Consider the following 16,863-nt stretch of genomic DNA (forward strand, 5'->3'; position numbering starts at 1 on the left):
AGCTCCCCTTTCCCCCAACAAATGACCCTGGTTCTGCCCTGCAGTCCTGCTGGACCCCACCTCCAGGGTAGCTCCCCTGTTCAACCTGCAGAGGTCCTCTCTCCTGCCAGCAGCCTCCCACCACTACAGCAGACCCTGGATCGTCAGCCGGTCTTGGGCACAGCAGCCGCACTTCAAACTCCAGTGTCTCTAGTAGTCCCTTAGTCACAAAGTCAGTCAGCGTATCCAGGGCAGAGTCCAAAGTCAATAAGCCAAGTTACAATCCAAGGTCAGATTCCAAAGTCAGTCAAATCAGTCAGAGTATCCAAGTCAATAAACCAGGTCAGATTCCAAAGTCAACCTGCACTCCTTCTACAACTCACAAACCCTTCCTGCCTCAGGTGCTCTTATATCCCTGAGGGCCCTATTGCCTTGAAGTGGCTGCAGCTGTGCAGCACACTCTGCTGGATGCCCAGGCCTTACCCTCAAAGGGGCCACTGCTGACACCACATCTACCTACTCACCAGATCTTCCTAGATTCCAATACAAGTGGGGAGGGGGGAGCAGATCTCTATACAGACCAGTGCAAAAACAGGGAGAAGGTGGGGGGGGAGGGAAGATCTCTATATAGATATCACAGCAAGACCACTGCAAAACCCCTTGCACACAGAACCAACACATGGAAGTTGGGGGGGGGCAGATCTCCATACATACCAGTGCAAAAACAGGGGAAAGGTGTGGGAGAGGGAAGATCTCTATATAGACATCACAGCAAGACCAGTGCAAAACCCCTTGCACAGAGAACCAACATATGGAAGTTGGGGGGGCAGATCTCCATACATACCAGTGCAAGAACAAGGGGAAAGGTAAGTCAACCCCAGTAGAGTCAACGGGGCTTCATCCCAGGGATGCATGGACAGGAGTGCAGCCTGCAAGTGGCTCATCTCCCTGTCTACTCAGAAGTCAGCCCCAGTAGAGTCAACGGAGCTCACTCCCAGGGGAGTATATATACACTGCATATATAGTTTGCGCTCCCCTCTTGTAGGTCACAGTTATATAATACACTTCCCTCTTCTAGGTCCCACTAAAAATCAGGTCCAGACCCACAGTTGGAGAACAACTGTTTTAAATTGTGCACAGGTGAACTGCTTGTGAAGGATACTGTCATTCTTTACTGTCATTTACTTCTGTACTTCTGTAAATGCCTTTCCACACAATACTACCTCTGAACAAGACCACTTAGTACTACTTAACACTGTTCACAAAGGTGCTCCTGAACAAACAAGCTAAGAGTTCAAAACTGCATAAAATAAAAGGCATACTAACAGTGATTACTTCCCAACCATGAAATACGCTTTGTTACATATACAGTATACAAACATATACAGAATACCATCTGGTGCGGGGGTCTCCAAACCCCTTTCAAGTTTCCAAGTGAAGGAAATGGGGCAGTGAGAGTGTGAGTGAGTGAGTGACCGACCGGGGATGCTGAGTGGGGAGCTTGAAGGCTGTAATCCTGTGCACACTTTCCTGGGAGCAAGCACAATGGGACTTACTTCTGAGGAGACGCGCACAGGATTGTGCCCTGAGCTTGGGAGGAGGGCAGAGCAGCTGTACTCAATTGCTTGCTTTTGCCTTGGCTCCGTGGGGTCAGGTTCGTTTATGCACCCTCCCCTACACGGACAGGCAGTTGGCGCTGCAGCTCGGGTGGCAGGGAACGTGCGGCGGCTGCTGCTGCAGTGCGGGCTCTTTGGGCAGGAGCTGCTCCGCCAGCTGTTCATGCCCTCTCCTATGGGGCGCAGCCGCAGGTGAGGGAGCTGCACTCGGGCTGGTGAGCAGGTGGCAGCTTCACGGGAGGGGCGTGCCCCTCCCCTCACGGCTTGGCCCCGCAGGGAGCCACAGGAGAAGGCTGAAAGAGCCGCTTGCGGCTCCAGAATGGCAGGTTGCCGACCTCAGTTCTATACCAACACCATATGGAAGGGAGGATCCATAAGAAGTTAGTACAAAGTGTAGGCGCATATAGAAGAAAGATTTGGATAACTGTTCCTATGCTACTTTTTAGTATACTAGTACAATAATTACAACCAGGGCTTTCACCATAAAGAACTCTGACATCCAGAATTGCCTAAGGGCACAATCCTAACCCACTATCCAGCATCAACAAAAGGGCAATGCAGCTCCTAGATAAGGAAACAAACATTCCCTTACTTTGAGGAGGCCTCCGTGAGTGCCCCCTGCAACTGCAGCATATGTTCCACTGGCACAGCTATGCCAGTGCTGGAAAGTGGGTTAGGATTTGGGCCTAAATGTTTCTATTTTTCTACTATGTTTTACTTTCTACTTGGCACACCACAGCATCAAACATTAAGGGCACAATCCTAACCAGGTCTACTCAGAAGTAAGTCCCATTTTGTTCAATGGGGCTTATTCTCAGGATAGTGTGGTTACGACTGCAGCCTTAATGTGGTTCGATTTAAAAATGCTAGAAAATTATTCAGAAGGACTTCTGACTATCCTCAATTACAAACAATGTGAATGGTTGGCCGAAATTAATACATAAAGAGAGGAGTATAGCAATTCTCATTTAAGACCTTACTGAATTACCTGGTGCACCTGGGAGTAAGTTGCACTGAAATCAATTATTTATGTCAGGGAAATGGAGGTCCAGAGTGCCTGGGTTATGTGGATAACCATAAAATGGCTCTTTCTTATACAAACTATATGCTATATACAACTAATTTTCCTATAAAATCCATTATAGCCTTTACAGAACTATTTTTCTTGTTACAAGCTGGAAGAAGATACTTATTAGTTGAAGACGCTTAGGAATGGGCCTTGGCCTTGTTTACTGTTTAACAAAGTGTGTGAATCTAGCTGTACCAAGCTAATTAGAAGGAAGAGTTGACACATTACATTGCTTATGCTCAATGTCATCTTGGGGGAAAAACAGGCCTATTGTACATGTCAGCTTTACATAACTAAATTCTGGTAGTACACATGCTTAATTTAATGTAACAGAGAAACAGCTAAATAAGGTGGTAGGTAGGCCTATTTTTATGAATATGTAATAGAAATGCATAATAGGTATAAAAGCTTTAGATACTGTTGTAAGAGTGTGCAACTTTCTTGGGCTAGGCATGTTGGATGTGCACCAGGGCAACTGTTCTTAAAATAAAGAAAAGAAAATCTCTAAACTGGGAGCTGCTTATGTCCTCAAGTGTGTGATTTCACTAGATCAGAACTATGGGGGGGGGGCGTTGGTTCCTCCCACACTTGTCTCTGAGTAAGAACAACTTTGCTGCTTAATTGCCTACCTATACCTTTTCCTCAGGTCTGTTTCACAGCATATTGTTCCTTTTCCTCAGCCAAACTGTTTCATGATATTCTACCAATTCGGTTTGGAGACCTCAGCGCCACAAGCATAATACAATATGGGTGAGCTACTATACTGCAGCATAAAACCATTTTTGAATGTTGCCAAGCTACTATGCCCTCATTCTAAAAATGTGTTCCCTTCCTTTTCTGAAAATGTTACGCTTTCTTTTCCTTCACAACAGAACAGCTAGCAAAGGCGCTACGGTACTATTATACAGGGATACCTCAAGAGAACTGAATCAAATCCATGCACTTAAGCGATCCTCTAATAATGGAGGCTGTGCTATGTTTCGTTTTTTTCTTTGGAAGGCCATATGCATCTCCCTGAAACTCTGGAATATGAACCATGTTTATACTTGTAACATGCTATATCTGTCAACATTAAAAAATTCAAACCTCCGGAACTCAAGTTTGCATGAATCATTAGAAAAGAATTTTGATTTTTGCTTACAGATGTAGGAGTAAGACTATTACAGTGCCTGTGTGATGGGTTTGATGATGAAATTACTTTCTTCTGTTAAATGCTATAAGGTTTAGGCAGCAATCCCAACCACACTTTCCTGAGAGTAAGCCCCATTGAACAAAACAGGACTTACTTCTGAGTAGACCTGGTTAGGATTGTGCCCTTAACTGCTAAACATAGTGCTCAGTAATGCATGGATTTCTTAGCTGTATTATAGATGTGTAATAGAAGACTAAGCAAAGGTAATGGGTCAGCTACCACTCCCAACTTTGTTTCAGTCATAGTATTAAGTATTTCACATAAGTGGAAGAAACATTTTATCATTTAGACAAACTAGTGAGAGTGGAGAAATGAAAGTTAGCAGCGTTAACTTTGTAAGGGCGCAATCCTAACCCCTTATGTCAGTGCTTTCCGGCACTGGCATAGCGGTGCCAATGGGATGCGTTCTGCCCTCCTGCCATTGGGCATCACTCATGGAGGAATCTCAAAGTAAGGGAAATGTTTGTTCCCTTACCTCAGAGCTGCATTGCCCTTATGTCAGCGCTGGAAATAATAATAATAACAGGTATTTATATACCGCCTTTCTTGGTCTTTATTCAAGACTTTATTCAAGGCGGTTTACATAGGCAGGCTTTATTTAAATCCCTTATTAAATAGGAATTTTTATAATTTGAAAGGAGGTTCTTTCTTTCAAGAACCACTACATTCAGGTGTTTCATTCCGATCTGGCTTCACATTCTGGCCTCCATCCTTCCACGCTCAGAGCAGATGGAATAGCTCGGCTTCAGCTTGTCAGCTGCTTCAAGGTCGCACGGTGCTGGTGGCCTTGAACTGGCGACCTTGTGGATGTTATCTTCAGGCACACAGAGGCTCTACCCTCTAGACATAAGAGGTTAGGATAGCGCCCTAAGTTAACCAACTGAAATTTAGACAGGGTACAAAGTTACCCCAATGGGAGAATCATTTCCTAGGGTAGTGTTGTACCCTGACACTTTTTTGCTCATAGAAGGAAACAGTTCACAGTAATTTGTTTTCCTTTGGGGATATCATGCACCTGGTCAGTGACAATTTTTGTACCCCTACAAAAAAAGTACTGTTGGAACAGGAAACTACCCTAATAAAGGTGAAGGTTAAAGCAAAGTACAGGTTGAGACTAATTATTCGGGTGGGTTCCATTCCAAGCACTCACTGGATTAAAAAAAGGCACTATAGCAAATGAATTTAAAAAACAAAGTTTCTTTGCTCCAGTGTTTGAAAAACAGCCTTGCTGACCTTTTGACTCTAAGATAAGAGTCATTAAGAAGACAATCCATCAGCACCTCATTCAGCCCCTGCCTTCACCAAAGCAAAATGATCACCTTTCTTTCACATGCTGGGGGAAGGGAGGGGTCCGAGGGAGAAAAAAGGATTGATGGATTGTTAGTCTACTGCCCTCTCTCTCTCTCTCATTAAGGAGGCTGTTGTTAAAGGACTGTTCAGTTTTTAAAACTGATTTTAAAGGGATGCATTTTCCTCCTTCTCCAGGGATCAGCACATTCTCTCTCATTTGCAGGGGGTCATTTGTGTTGAGTCAAATCCGTGTATAAAAAATCCGTGTATAAACAGGCTGGACCTGTACCCCTAACTACCCAGTAGTTTAAAAGCATTGTTAGCTAGTTTCTAGTCTGACAGGAAACTACTAAGGCTCATAGAAATAGTCTCCTGCTTCCAGCAGAACTTAATTTTACACGAAAATTTAGTTATTGTTTCACTTATTGCTGCATAGTAAGTATTTTAAAGGTCTTTAGATAGGAGACAGCGAACCATTCAATGACTGAAGATACAGCTGTTCCCAGTCCTAGTTTAAGCATCTGCTGAGTGGCAGATGCCAGTTTAGGCATTTCAATTCTGGACACTAATAAGTTACAAAAGTTATCAGTAGGAAACATATAAACTGATATTAAGTAACATACACAGTCTAATTAGCATTCACAGATAGGCAGCAAGGTTGCTACACATTTCAATAAAACATTCCATTAACACTTGCAAAAGGCAAACAATCTTCAAAAGACATAGGAGAAAAAAAATTGCCAATTATAATTACCTGGTTTCCGAACTGTGATCTAGTATGCAGGAAACGCTGTATATAAAAAAATATAAGCCATGCTAAAGATATAATCATCATGGTGATAAGTGCAATTGCTACAAATGCAGCTGACTGTCCACTGATAAATTCCTGTTTGTGTTGTCTCCCAACACTAATAGCCATTTTCACTGGAATCCCTCTTTGCACTGGCTCCAAGATTTCCATTCCTTTGGGATGCGCAACCATAATTACAACGGTATGGCTAGTTCCTGTTGAGAGGAAAGAAAAACAGGGATCAACTTCTTTAGTGCCTGTTTTTATTCTAAATGAAATCCAGAGGAATTCCTTACTGATATGAAATAAACAAAAACAATTTTGCTATGATTCACAGCTACATTTGTTCAGGTTGCAGTCAGACCACAGTATCCATGGGGGTTCCATTCCACCCACCTCCCCCCCACAGATACTGGAACCCACATTTAAAGCCCTTTAAAAAACAAAAAAGCGCCAAAACTGGATATCCTATCCTTTTCCAGTCGAACCATGCTGTTTCCAAGCCTGAAGAGTGATTCACAGCACTGAAAGACCCATTTCTGAGTTGGCAGTGGGTCCTTTTTCTCCCAGGCTTGCTCCACAATCCATAAGAAAGGCACCTCTCTGGAAGTGGGTCTTTCAGTGCTAAAACAACTCTTCAGGCTTAGAAATGGCATGGTTTGACCATGAAAAGGTAAGAAAATTGGATTTACTTCCAGCGTCCACTGGCATCCACAGTGAATCAAATTTGCAGATGCTGGACACATGGATACCATGGGTCCACTGTATAGAGTATGTGCATTCTCACATAGCATTTCCAAAAATGCACAGAGGGCTTAAGTTCCTCAGACTAAGAGACAAACACAAAAGTCCTCATATGATTGAGTCCCTTTGTTCTCCTCTCTCCCCAGCTGCCCTAAACTGCCTGTTGCAGCTGCAGCTTTTCCCTTTCTCTCCAACTAGCTCATTGCTCTTTTCTAAGCCACAATCTTGCTTCTCTGAAGATCAAACAAAGTTGCCCATGTCACCATCTCCTCTTAAAGCCCACCTTTTCCTTGCAGCTCTATTTGGCTGCAGAGATAAGCAGGAGGAGGCAAGGAGAAAATACACTTCCAAGAACACCAACTCTCTTGGTTTTAAGCTCCTCACTGAAACTACGAGCAACCATTAATATCCTGCACTTGCAATTTAACAGCATGTGGTTGGTAATTGCCACTCCCAAACCTTTAAGCAACAGACCTATGGATCCATTTTTTAAATAATTCTATATCTGACTAGGACACACAAACATCATACAGTTTTTAAGGGAATGGAGTAAGATCTTACAGCAGAACTATACTACAAGTAAATCAATGAAACCCATCCTTCTATATTCAGTGCAGTGAGTGGAGTAGTAAACACTGAAATTTTAATTTACAATTATATGTAGTGCAGATGCCAAAGCTAAAAAAACTAGTTTATTATTATAAGAGGAACATAAGCATATTTAACAGAACATAAAATATGCAGAGTTCTCTGACCTATTTAGAAAGTACAGTTTTCACCATCATTGTCTTATTTATCTGCATGTTCATCTTAGTTGTTCATAAATTTTGTACAAGCATCTTTATAAGCAAAGAGGGCCATCGTTCTATGAAGTTTCTCCACCCAGTTCCTTTATCAGGCATCCTTGTCTGTGCAGCATAACTGGTTTGTGATGCAACGTTTCACAACCTGCACTGTTTTCTCACATGCAAGTCCGAAACAGAACTAAGAAGGAGCATGTTTATTACCTGCAGAGTAGAAGGAAAAAAGAAATTCAGACTTGCTCAGCTTATGAAAATCAGGCATTATGGGTACAGTTAGGTATCAACTGTGTGCATTTTCTTCTTTATCAATGAGCCTGTGTAGCATTTCAGTGCTACTTGGGAAGCAGCTCGAGATTCTGCTTTGGTGTGGCAGAGAAGCCATGGCGAAGAATCAGACGACAGACACAGGTTTCAAAGGGGTGCAGAACGGCTGGAAGCAGGAGCAGGAATGAAATCAAGGGAGAAGTGTGTCTCTCCCGGCTCCTGACCCTTTAAGCTTTTTATTAAGTCTTAAAACACATGATATAAGGCTACGTAACATGGAAAATTACTAGAGGATGCTGAGATTCATACTGGCTGTAACCAGCCAGCTCTCTAGCTTAACCGCAAACACATTCCATAGATATGATTTCTCCATAACATCTTCAAGGCTAGCTCTTTCTATAACCTTCTACTATTTTCCAGAGCACTGGCTTTTCAACACTCAACATATCAACAAAGCGTGTGCGCAGTCGCAGGTGTGCCTGCCAGATTGCCAAATATGCAGACAGCTCAAAGCTCAGCGCCTGTACATCGCTACAAGCCTGCTTATTTGAAGGCATGCAACTGCAAATTAGGGGACATGGTGGCACGGCAGGTTAAACTGCTGAGTTGACCAGCCTGTTGACTGCAAGGTTGGCAGTTTGAATCCGCACGGGGTGAGCGCCTGTTGCTTATCCCAGCTCCTGCCAACCTAGCAGTTCAAAAGCATGTGAAAAAAGTGAGTAGATAAATAGGAACCACCTCAGTGGGAAGGTAACGGCCTTCCGTGCGCTTAGGCATCTAGTCATGCCAACCCATGACCATGGAAACTATCTACGGCCAGACGCCAGCTCTTTGGCTTAGAAACAGAGATGAGCACCACCTCTTAGACACAACTAGGCTTACCGCCAGGGAGAAACCTTTACCTTACCTTTTGAACCGCAAAAGTAAAAGAAAATGCACACAGCTGATTTCCAACTGTAGACACAATGCCAGGTTTTACTTCTGAGTTGCATATGTGTAGTCAGGAGTGTATATTACTTAATGGAGATGTGCAATAGAAGGCCAAGAAAGACTTAAGGCAAGCTCCCTGCTCTGTAATCATTTTGCCAAACTAGAAATAGGAGTGTGACTAGATGCAATACCAACAAACTTGTTTGGCGGTGTGTCATGAATGAACTATAAAGCTTCTGATGCTCTGGAACTTCTAAGTAGTCAGAGGAAAAAAGCAGATTGCTTGGGGCCCAATCCTATCTTATATTTTAGCATTGATGCAACTGTGCCAACAAGACATCCTCTGCATCTTGCAATGGGAGAGCAGTCATGAAGCCCTCCTCAAGGTTAAGGAATGTTTGTTCCCTTATTTAAGGGCTGCACTGCGGCTACATCAGTGCTGGAAAGTGAATGGGTCCCTGGTAATATGCCATATAAAGGTATTTCTGTATAAAAGCACTGAAGCAATCGGTTGGACAAAGTTGTTGCTCTAAGACAGGGGTGTCCAAAGTTTTTGGCAGGAGGGCCACATCATCTCTCTGACACTGTTCTGGGGGCTGGGGAAAAAAAGAATAAATTTACTTTTAAAATTTGAAAAAATTTACATAAGTTTACATAAATGAATATTTTAAAAATGGACTTATATGAATGAATGCAGGTCTTGCAATAGCTCAAGGCCTATAAAAGGCCTTGTACAAAGCAAGGCTGGCCTTTCCTTCGCTACTGCTGCTACATCACAGATGTGAAACAGTAAGCAGTGGAGGGAGCCGTATTCCCACAGCTCTCACAACAGGTCAAACAGTTGCATTGGGCCAGTGCCGGCTCTAGCAAGTCTCCGGAGGGCCAGAGGCTCATTGGAGACAGGGGGCTCCCTGAGGGCCGCATTGGGAGTCCTCGAGGGCCACAAGTGGCCCCAGGGCCAGGGTTTGGGCAACCCTGCTCTAAGATTTTTTTTTAAAACATCTTGCAAATAATTACCTGGTTTACTAGCATTTCTATAATTTTAACTCTGCAGTTTGTTGAAAGTGTTCAGTAATCCCATCTGAACAAGAGGAGTGAGGAGGCCACAGCTAATAATGTGTGTGCTTTCTCAAGACAAACTGATAACTTAGACTCTAGAACTAAACGTTCTCCAACTGATCTGCAAAAAGGTGCCAAGTATGATTTTTGTAGCAGGCTGAGGACCCAGTCCTATCCAATTTTCCAGTGCCGGTGCAGCAGTGCCAATGGGGGTGTGCACTGCATCCTTTGGTGGGGTGGCAGTCACAGAGACCTCCTCAAGGTATGGGAACATTTGTTCCCTTACCTCAGGGCTGCATTGCAGCTGCACCGGTGCTGGAAAGTTGGATAGGATTGAGCCCTGAAACATTTCTACGATAACAAATACAAAATCCTGTTCTCGACAATATTTTGTTATGACCACTGATTTAAAGGAAGCATATTAAGTATCCAAAAGCACAGTAATTACAAGAACTCCTAGGAAACACAGCTTTATTGAGGCTGTGTGTGATTTATTGCAAGGAGCTGGAGAATACTTCAGAGGCCTGGATTTCTTGTAAAACAATAAGTCTTAGTACATGGATGGGGCAAGACCATGAAATATGAAGACATAAGTGGATCATAGCTTAGTGGGAGGGAGGCATATTTTGGGTAGGAAGTAGAATTATCTTTAGATGGTGGAAAATGTTGGAGGACCAGCTTGGGGATTCATTGCTGGTATGAGCAAAGGCATTCTGTGAAATACAGGTTGAATCTCATTAATTCAGGAGGGTTCCATTCCAAGGGATAGCAAAAAACACACTATAGCAAATCAATTAAAAAAATAAAGTCTCTTTGTTCTGGTGATTTAAAAACAGCCTTGCTGACCTTTGTAATGCACACAGAGGCAATCAGTGTCTCTCCAGGCACTTAGGCTTCACTAGGAGACAGCAATCCCTCCCTTCACCAGGAGCCCCAGCAAGGGGGAAAGAATGCAGAAGGTGATAATCACTGCCATTTAGCCTTCTTTCAGGTACTGAGGTGGAAGGGAGGAGTGAAGCCTACAGAGAGAATGATTGATAGATTGTCATCCCTCTCCAGCATTATTAAACAACTGTTTTCCTTTAATTTAAAGGGCCCTTCTCATCAGCTTTGAGATAGAAAAATATGTGAATACTTAGGCTATAGCTGTAATCACTTGCATGACTGTCTCTCTGCAACAGCAAAAAGCAGTTTTTTAAACTGTGATTTTAAAGAGGTGCGGGTTTTCCCTTCTCTAGGGATCAGCACATTCCTTCTCATCTGCAGTGGCCATTCGTGTTGAGTCAAATATGTGTATAAAAAATCCATGTATAACAAGGTTGGACTTGTACTGTTGCTTCTTTCAGCACATGAAAGGCTGCCTTCTTTTGCAAACTTTTCAAAGGCTCTAGGGTTCTTCTCAAGCTAATATGGTATAAATTGTGCCTTTTGTAATTTTGTGGTTTTTTTATTTAGTATATTTCTTGTTCCAGCCAAACTGCTTGAGGTGGCTTACAGCATGCTTAAAAATCTGGATTTCAGGCAGGACTCTCTCCCAGGCTGCCAGTGACATGTACTGTAGCTCTCGATTACTGGCAGCAGATGCAAGAGAGATTGGATGAGCAGAAGGATGAAGATGTTTGCAAGCCCCTCCCCCGTCCTCAGATGGTCCAACTACTGTTCTGCTTCTTAATCTCCACAGCAGCTCTCATAGGAAATAATTTGGATAAAATTATACTCCAAAGTCTTTTGGGCAGGTTTGAAATGCCTGTTAACTTTTCTATTTTTAATACTCACTTTGGTTTAGTTCAAAATGGAACCAAAAGGAGCATGTATGCTACTTGGAGAGCAAAAGAGGAAAAGAAAGAAATTCAGATTTGCTCTGCAAATTAGATAAGAACATAAGAACATAAGAACATAAGAACAGCCCCACTGGATCAGGCCATAGGCCCATCTAGTCCAGCTTCCTGTATCTCACAGTGGCCCACCAAATGCCCCAGGGAGCACACCAGATAGATGATCATTCAATGATCATTCATTACCAGTACATTTTAGGAAACAAAAGCATTTCAACACACAAAGTGAGCAACTACTGTCACAAGACATGATGACAGCCACATTCTTAAACAAGCTTAAAAGGGGACCAGACAATTTTATGGAGAATAGATACCAATGACTATTAGCCATCTTAACTATATAGGCATGCCCCCGTATCTTCAGGAGTTCCGTACCGGAGCCCCCCCCCAGATATCTGATGGGGAATCCACAGTTGGGGGAAACCCCATGCAGCCTCTGTGGGGCTCAGAATGACAATTACAAGCAAAAAAAGTCACTTCTCGTTTTTCAGCAAAACCAGAAGGGATGTTTTTATGCCTTTAAAAGGTATTATAAGGGCTGGTGAAACCGCTTAGGGTGAAACTATGGATAAGGGAACCCCCTGCATAGTAGGCCAGGGATGTCAAATTTAAGAGCTGCAGGCCAGATACAGACCACAGAAGTCCCATGATAGTTGGGCTCTCCCAGCACCACCATCGGCTGCTCTCTGCTGCTGAGCTATGAAGTGAAGCATTGGGAGAAGGAGCATTGCTGAAAATGCAAGGCTGGGAGACCTCAATTATTATGTAGGCCACCCTGTCAGCAATGTCGCTTCTGCTCAAGTATCACTGCTGAAAGGGCCACCTATATGAGGATTGAACTCTCCCAATACTGCCCTTTCACCAGTGCCACTTCTGTCAAGGCACTGGAAGGGAGAGACGGAAGAACTCAGAAGACAAGGAACCGTAGGACGAAGGGAATGAGAAAAGGAAAATCTGCTGAGGCGCTGAGAGAGCCCAATTATTATGCAGGTTGCCCTTTCAGCAGCACTACTTCTGCCCAGGTGTCACTTTGCAGAGCACCTCTTAGCTGCTGAGCTGTGAAGTGATGTCTCGGCAGAAATGGCAGTGCTGAAAGGGCCGTCCACATGATCACTGGACTCTCCCATAACTTGAAAATATGAACAAGATTTGTATATTTTCTCTTCTGTAATTTGCTGCTAATGAGTTCCTAAGTGAGGAAAAAGTTCCTCAGTTCCTGCTGAATGACATCACTTCTGGCCCTCAGTAGATTAATGCTATTCAGCCTGGTATATGAAATGAGCTTGACACCCCTGTACTAGGCAATATGCCACTGAATACCAAATGCTAGAGAGCTGGGGGGGGGGCTATTTGGCTTCCTGGAGCCCTCTGGTTGGTTATTGTGGAAAATGGGATGCTGGACTAAATGGAGCTTTGGTCTTCCAATGTATTTACTACGAAATTAACCCAGTAACTACTCTGCATACACGGCCCAATCCTTGCCATGTTTAGCCAGAAGTAAGGCTTTCATCTGCCCTTCCAGTGAGATAAGCTCATGAACTTCTGAAGCAACAGAAAGGACCATGCCACTTCCCATAACAGGCAAGGGATGCTTTTCCACATAAAACAAAAAAAAACCCCACCAGTAGAATAACAAATTCAGCAAGGAGTATATTTAAGACTGTGAGCCCTCTAGGGACAGGCCAGGAACCATTTGATTTATTTTACTATGTAAAACCACTTTATAAATTACTCTTGTTGAAAAGCAGTATATATACTTAATAATAAAAATAATAATAATAGTCTGGCCCTCTCCCCTTAGCAGAGTTTTTTTAAAAAAAATATAGTAACATGAGGCAGGATTCAAATACTGTATGAACTCTGGAGTGGCACCACCCTATCTACCCAGGGTGACCAAATGTCATAACCGCAAAAGAGGACAAGGCACCCCAAAATGTAGGACATCCAAAAAAAAGTCTGATAACAAAATGTCACAAAACACTCATATATGGATTTCATGTGGTTAAACTCTATATTACTTATTATTAAATTTAAAACTATATAACATATATTACACTCTGGAGTGGTACCACCTTCTCTACCAAGCACCACTGGTAGTACTTGAGATGGTGTCCAGTGGTACTCCTGGGATTCCTAGCAGTCGAGCCACAAGACATAATGATGCAACATAACAAACTACAGTGGGAGGCTTGGCTTGGCGGGCAGAGCTCCAAAGCATGCTTTTCACATGCTCAAAAAAGCCCTCCCGTCCACCCTGAGCCTTTTACTCATGCTTGTTGTGTTACGTATGGACTCCCAACCAGAAGTAACTCATGATGAAGACATCACCAGTTACTTCTCACCAGTTACTTCGGGTTGAATTTCCAATAGGTTGACCATGTGAAGTGGTACAGCAGGTGACAAACACTGAGGAACGCTGGTCTACACCAGTGTTTCTCAACCAGTGGAACAGGTACCACCAGTGGTACTTGAGGTGGTGTCTGGTGGTACTCATGGGACCCTTGGACCCTGACACAACAAATAGTGGTAGGAAGCTCAGCTTGGTGGCAGAGTCCCAAAGCATACTTTTCCATGCTTGAGAAAAACTTCCCTTCGCAAGCCTCTTACTGGTGTCTGTTATGTCACAGACTGGTACATGTTGCGTCCCACCCGTGCTTGAGCCTCTTACTGGTGTTTGTTGCACCGTTTGTTCCACCGTTGGGCAGGAGGTCTGGTCTAGAGAGTAGAGCCTCTGTCTGCCTGAAGATAATATCCACAAGGTCACCAGTTCGAGGCCACCGGCACCGTGCGACCTTGAAGCAGCTGACAAGCTGAAGCCGAGCTATTCCATCTGCTCTGAGCGTGGGAGGATGGAGGCCAGAATGTGAAGCCAGATCGGAATGAAACACTTGAATGTAGTGGTTCTTGAAAGAAAGAACCTTCTTTCAAATTGTAAAAATCCCTATTTAATAAGGGATTTAAATAAAGCCTGCCTATGTAAACCGCCTTGAATAAAGTCTTGAATAAAGACCAAGAAAGGCGGTGTATAAATACCTGTTATTATTATTATTATTATTATTATTATTATTTGTCCTCCCAACCCAGAAGTAATTGGTGATTATGTCATCACCAGTTACTTCTGGTGGTACTTTCAATCGGTGGACTGTGTGAAGTGGTACAGTGGAGGACAAGCCTTGAGAAACACTGGTCTACACACATTTCATTTCTGATACCAACAGACACCCAGTTGTGGTCTTCTTTCACCTGTTCAAGCCCTAACCTTGGTTCCCCTCCCCCACTGGCTTTGGAAGGCAGCATTTCTATACAACCCACAGAAGGGGGGGCCACTCAGAACCCTGGGGCATTTGCCCCCCCCAGGAACCTCCCTGGGGGCTGCAATCCTAACCACTCTTAGCAGAGTAAGCCCCACTAGGGGCTTATTCTGAGTAGACAGGCATAGGATTGGGCTCTCCGGCTGCCATCCTAGCTGCACTTACCAGAGAGTAAGCCCCATTGACTGTACTGGGGCCTACTTCTGAGGAGACAGGCACGGGCTCTGGGCCTGCGCACCGCTCACCCTGTCCGCCGTTTTAAGGGCGGCTTCCTGCGCGGCTCCCCCACTCACCGAGGTGGGACGCGGGCAGGGTGGTGTTGCCGAAGCGGGGCTCGTTGTAGACGACCACGGCGGCCGCCCTCCTCCGCACCGCGTGGCCGATCTTGTGCTGGAGGCTGCAGCCGCCGCGCGCCACCAGGGCGATCCAGGCCGGGAAGGGCGCGCCCGCGGAGCGGGCGGGGGGCGCGGGCACCTCGTACTCGACGTCCGGCGCGCAGCCCTCCATGCGGCCGGGGGCGCCGCCGCGGGGGATGCCCACCAGGCCCTGCACGCTCTGCTTGGGCGAGGCGTCCCCGTAGAGGCCGCTCTCGGCGCTGCTGCGCACCGTGCGGTTGGTGCCGGGCTCCGTGTACACCGTGCTCACCCACGCCGAGTACCACACCAGGGGCCAGGCCGCCCGCGGGCAGCCCAGCGCCGCCAGCAGCAGCGCCAGCCCCACGCCGCGCGGCAGCACCATCGCGGGGACGCAGCCACAGGAGCCGACGCGGGCGCCAGCCAGCTAGCCAGCCAGCGCGCTTGTAGCTGCGGCTGCCGCCAGGCGACCCGCCCCCTTGGCGGAGTCTAGGGCGGCCGCCTGCCTTGCGCAGCAAGCCGCGGGCTCTCCGCTTGGGACAAAGGCGCGCCCGGCCGACGACTCCTCCTTCCCGCGCTGCTCCTCTTCCTTCCACGCTCGGGCAGGTCGGGGCCGCCCCAGGTGCTGCGGGCCGCCCCACAGGCACAAGGACGCGCCTGCTTGGCAGCCCAAGCCTGGGCGGGTCTACTCAGAAGTAAGCCCCACTGAGTTCAAGGGGGCTGACTCCCAGGAAAGCATGCAGGGGGTGGCAACCTGGGAGCCCAAACCTATGCAGGGGGAAGGTGGAGACCACCAGAAGAGTCTTTGGAGCCCAGGTCTACTGGTCTTCCCAGTGCAGAGCCCAGATCTACCTGCCTACATGGCATCAGCATCCTGTGCAGGCAGCAAATTAAGGTGAGATCAGAAAATGTAAGATCCTTGGAAATTTGGCTCCTGGGCTCCCTTTATTACCCTGGATCCAGCAGGATACAAATATAAAATAATTGGAAGTGGTCCAATGAGGCCTTTTGGAACAAATACATCCTTAACCTTGTCTGAAAAATTGACAAGGAAGGAATCAGCCAAACCTCCCACATTGCAATATCACGTTGGGAGGGGGCTACCACTGAAAAGGCCTCACATGTTGCAAAAAGACAACACAGACAGCAACAGAAGGTGCCAGAGGGCTTCCTCAAAAGAGTACAGGTAAGCTCACACAAATTGAGGTAGTCCTTCAGGTACCTTGGTCTCAAGCTATTTAAAACCCTTTAAAGGTCATAACCAGCACCTTGAATTGCACCTACAAGCAATCTAGCAAGGAATGCAGCTAGAACAACTAAGGTGTGACAAGATAGTAATTTTAGCATCCATGAACACTCTGACACCTCCATTTTGTAGCAGCTGAATCTTCCAAAGAGCCTTCAGAGGCAGTTCCATATAAACTGTGGGTTGCAGTAATTAAAATAAGAGATGACTAGGGTGTGGATGACTGAAACCAGATCCAACTGAGATAGAAACAGGTGCAGTTGGTGTACCAGCCACAGCTGGTCAAAAGCACTCCAGGTGACAGGTGGTACCTGGACATCCAGGAACAAGGTTTGTCCAAAAGTTTCCCCAAACTGCATACCTGATCTTTCTGTGGATGTGG

At 45.4% G+C, this 16,863-nt stretch overlaps 1 protein-coding gene across 5 annotated transcripts in view; it reads right to left on the minus strand.

Annotated features, from left to right (window-relative positions):
• Positions 1-15,637, minus strand: part of RNF149 (ring finger protein 149) — a 32,919-nt gene extending 17,282 nt beyond the window's left edge. For all 5 annotated transcript variants that reach the window (XM_066619116.1, XM_066619115.1, XM_066619113.1 and 2 more), the window contains exons 1-2: positions 15,176-15,637; positions 5,901-6,151 (exon numbers count right to left, since the gene is read on the minus strand). In XM_066619116.1, the coding sequence (XP_066475213.1) occupies positions 5,901-6,151; positions 15,176-15,620 (696 nt within the window). In that variant the 5' untranslated portion in view covers positions 15,621-15,637. The remainder of the gene's footprint in view (positions 1-5,900; positions 6,152-15,175) is intronic.
• Between the last annotated feature and the right edge of the window lie 1,226 nt (positions 15,638-16,863).

This window comes from Tiliqua scincoides, chromosome 3 (genome assembly GCF_035046505.1).
Source record: "Tiliqua scincoides isolate rTilSci1 chromosome 3, rTilSci1.hap2, whole genome shotgun sequence".
In the NCBI taxonomy this organism is placed as follows: Eukaryota; Metazoa; Chordata; class Lepidosauria; order Squamata; family Scincidae; genus Tiliqua; species Tiliqua scincoides.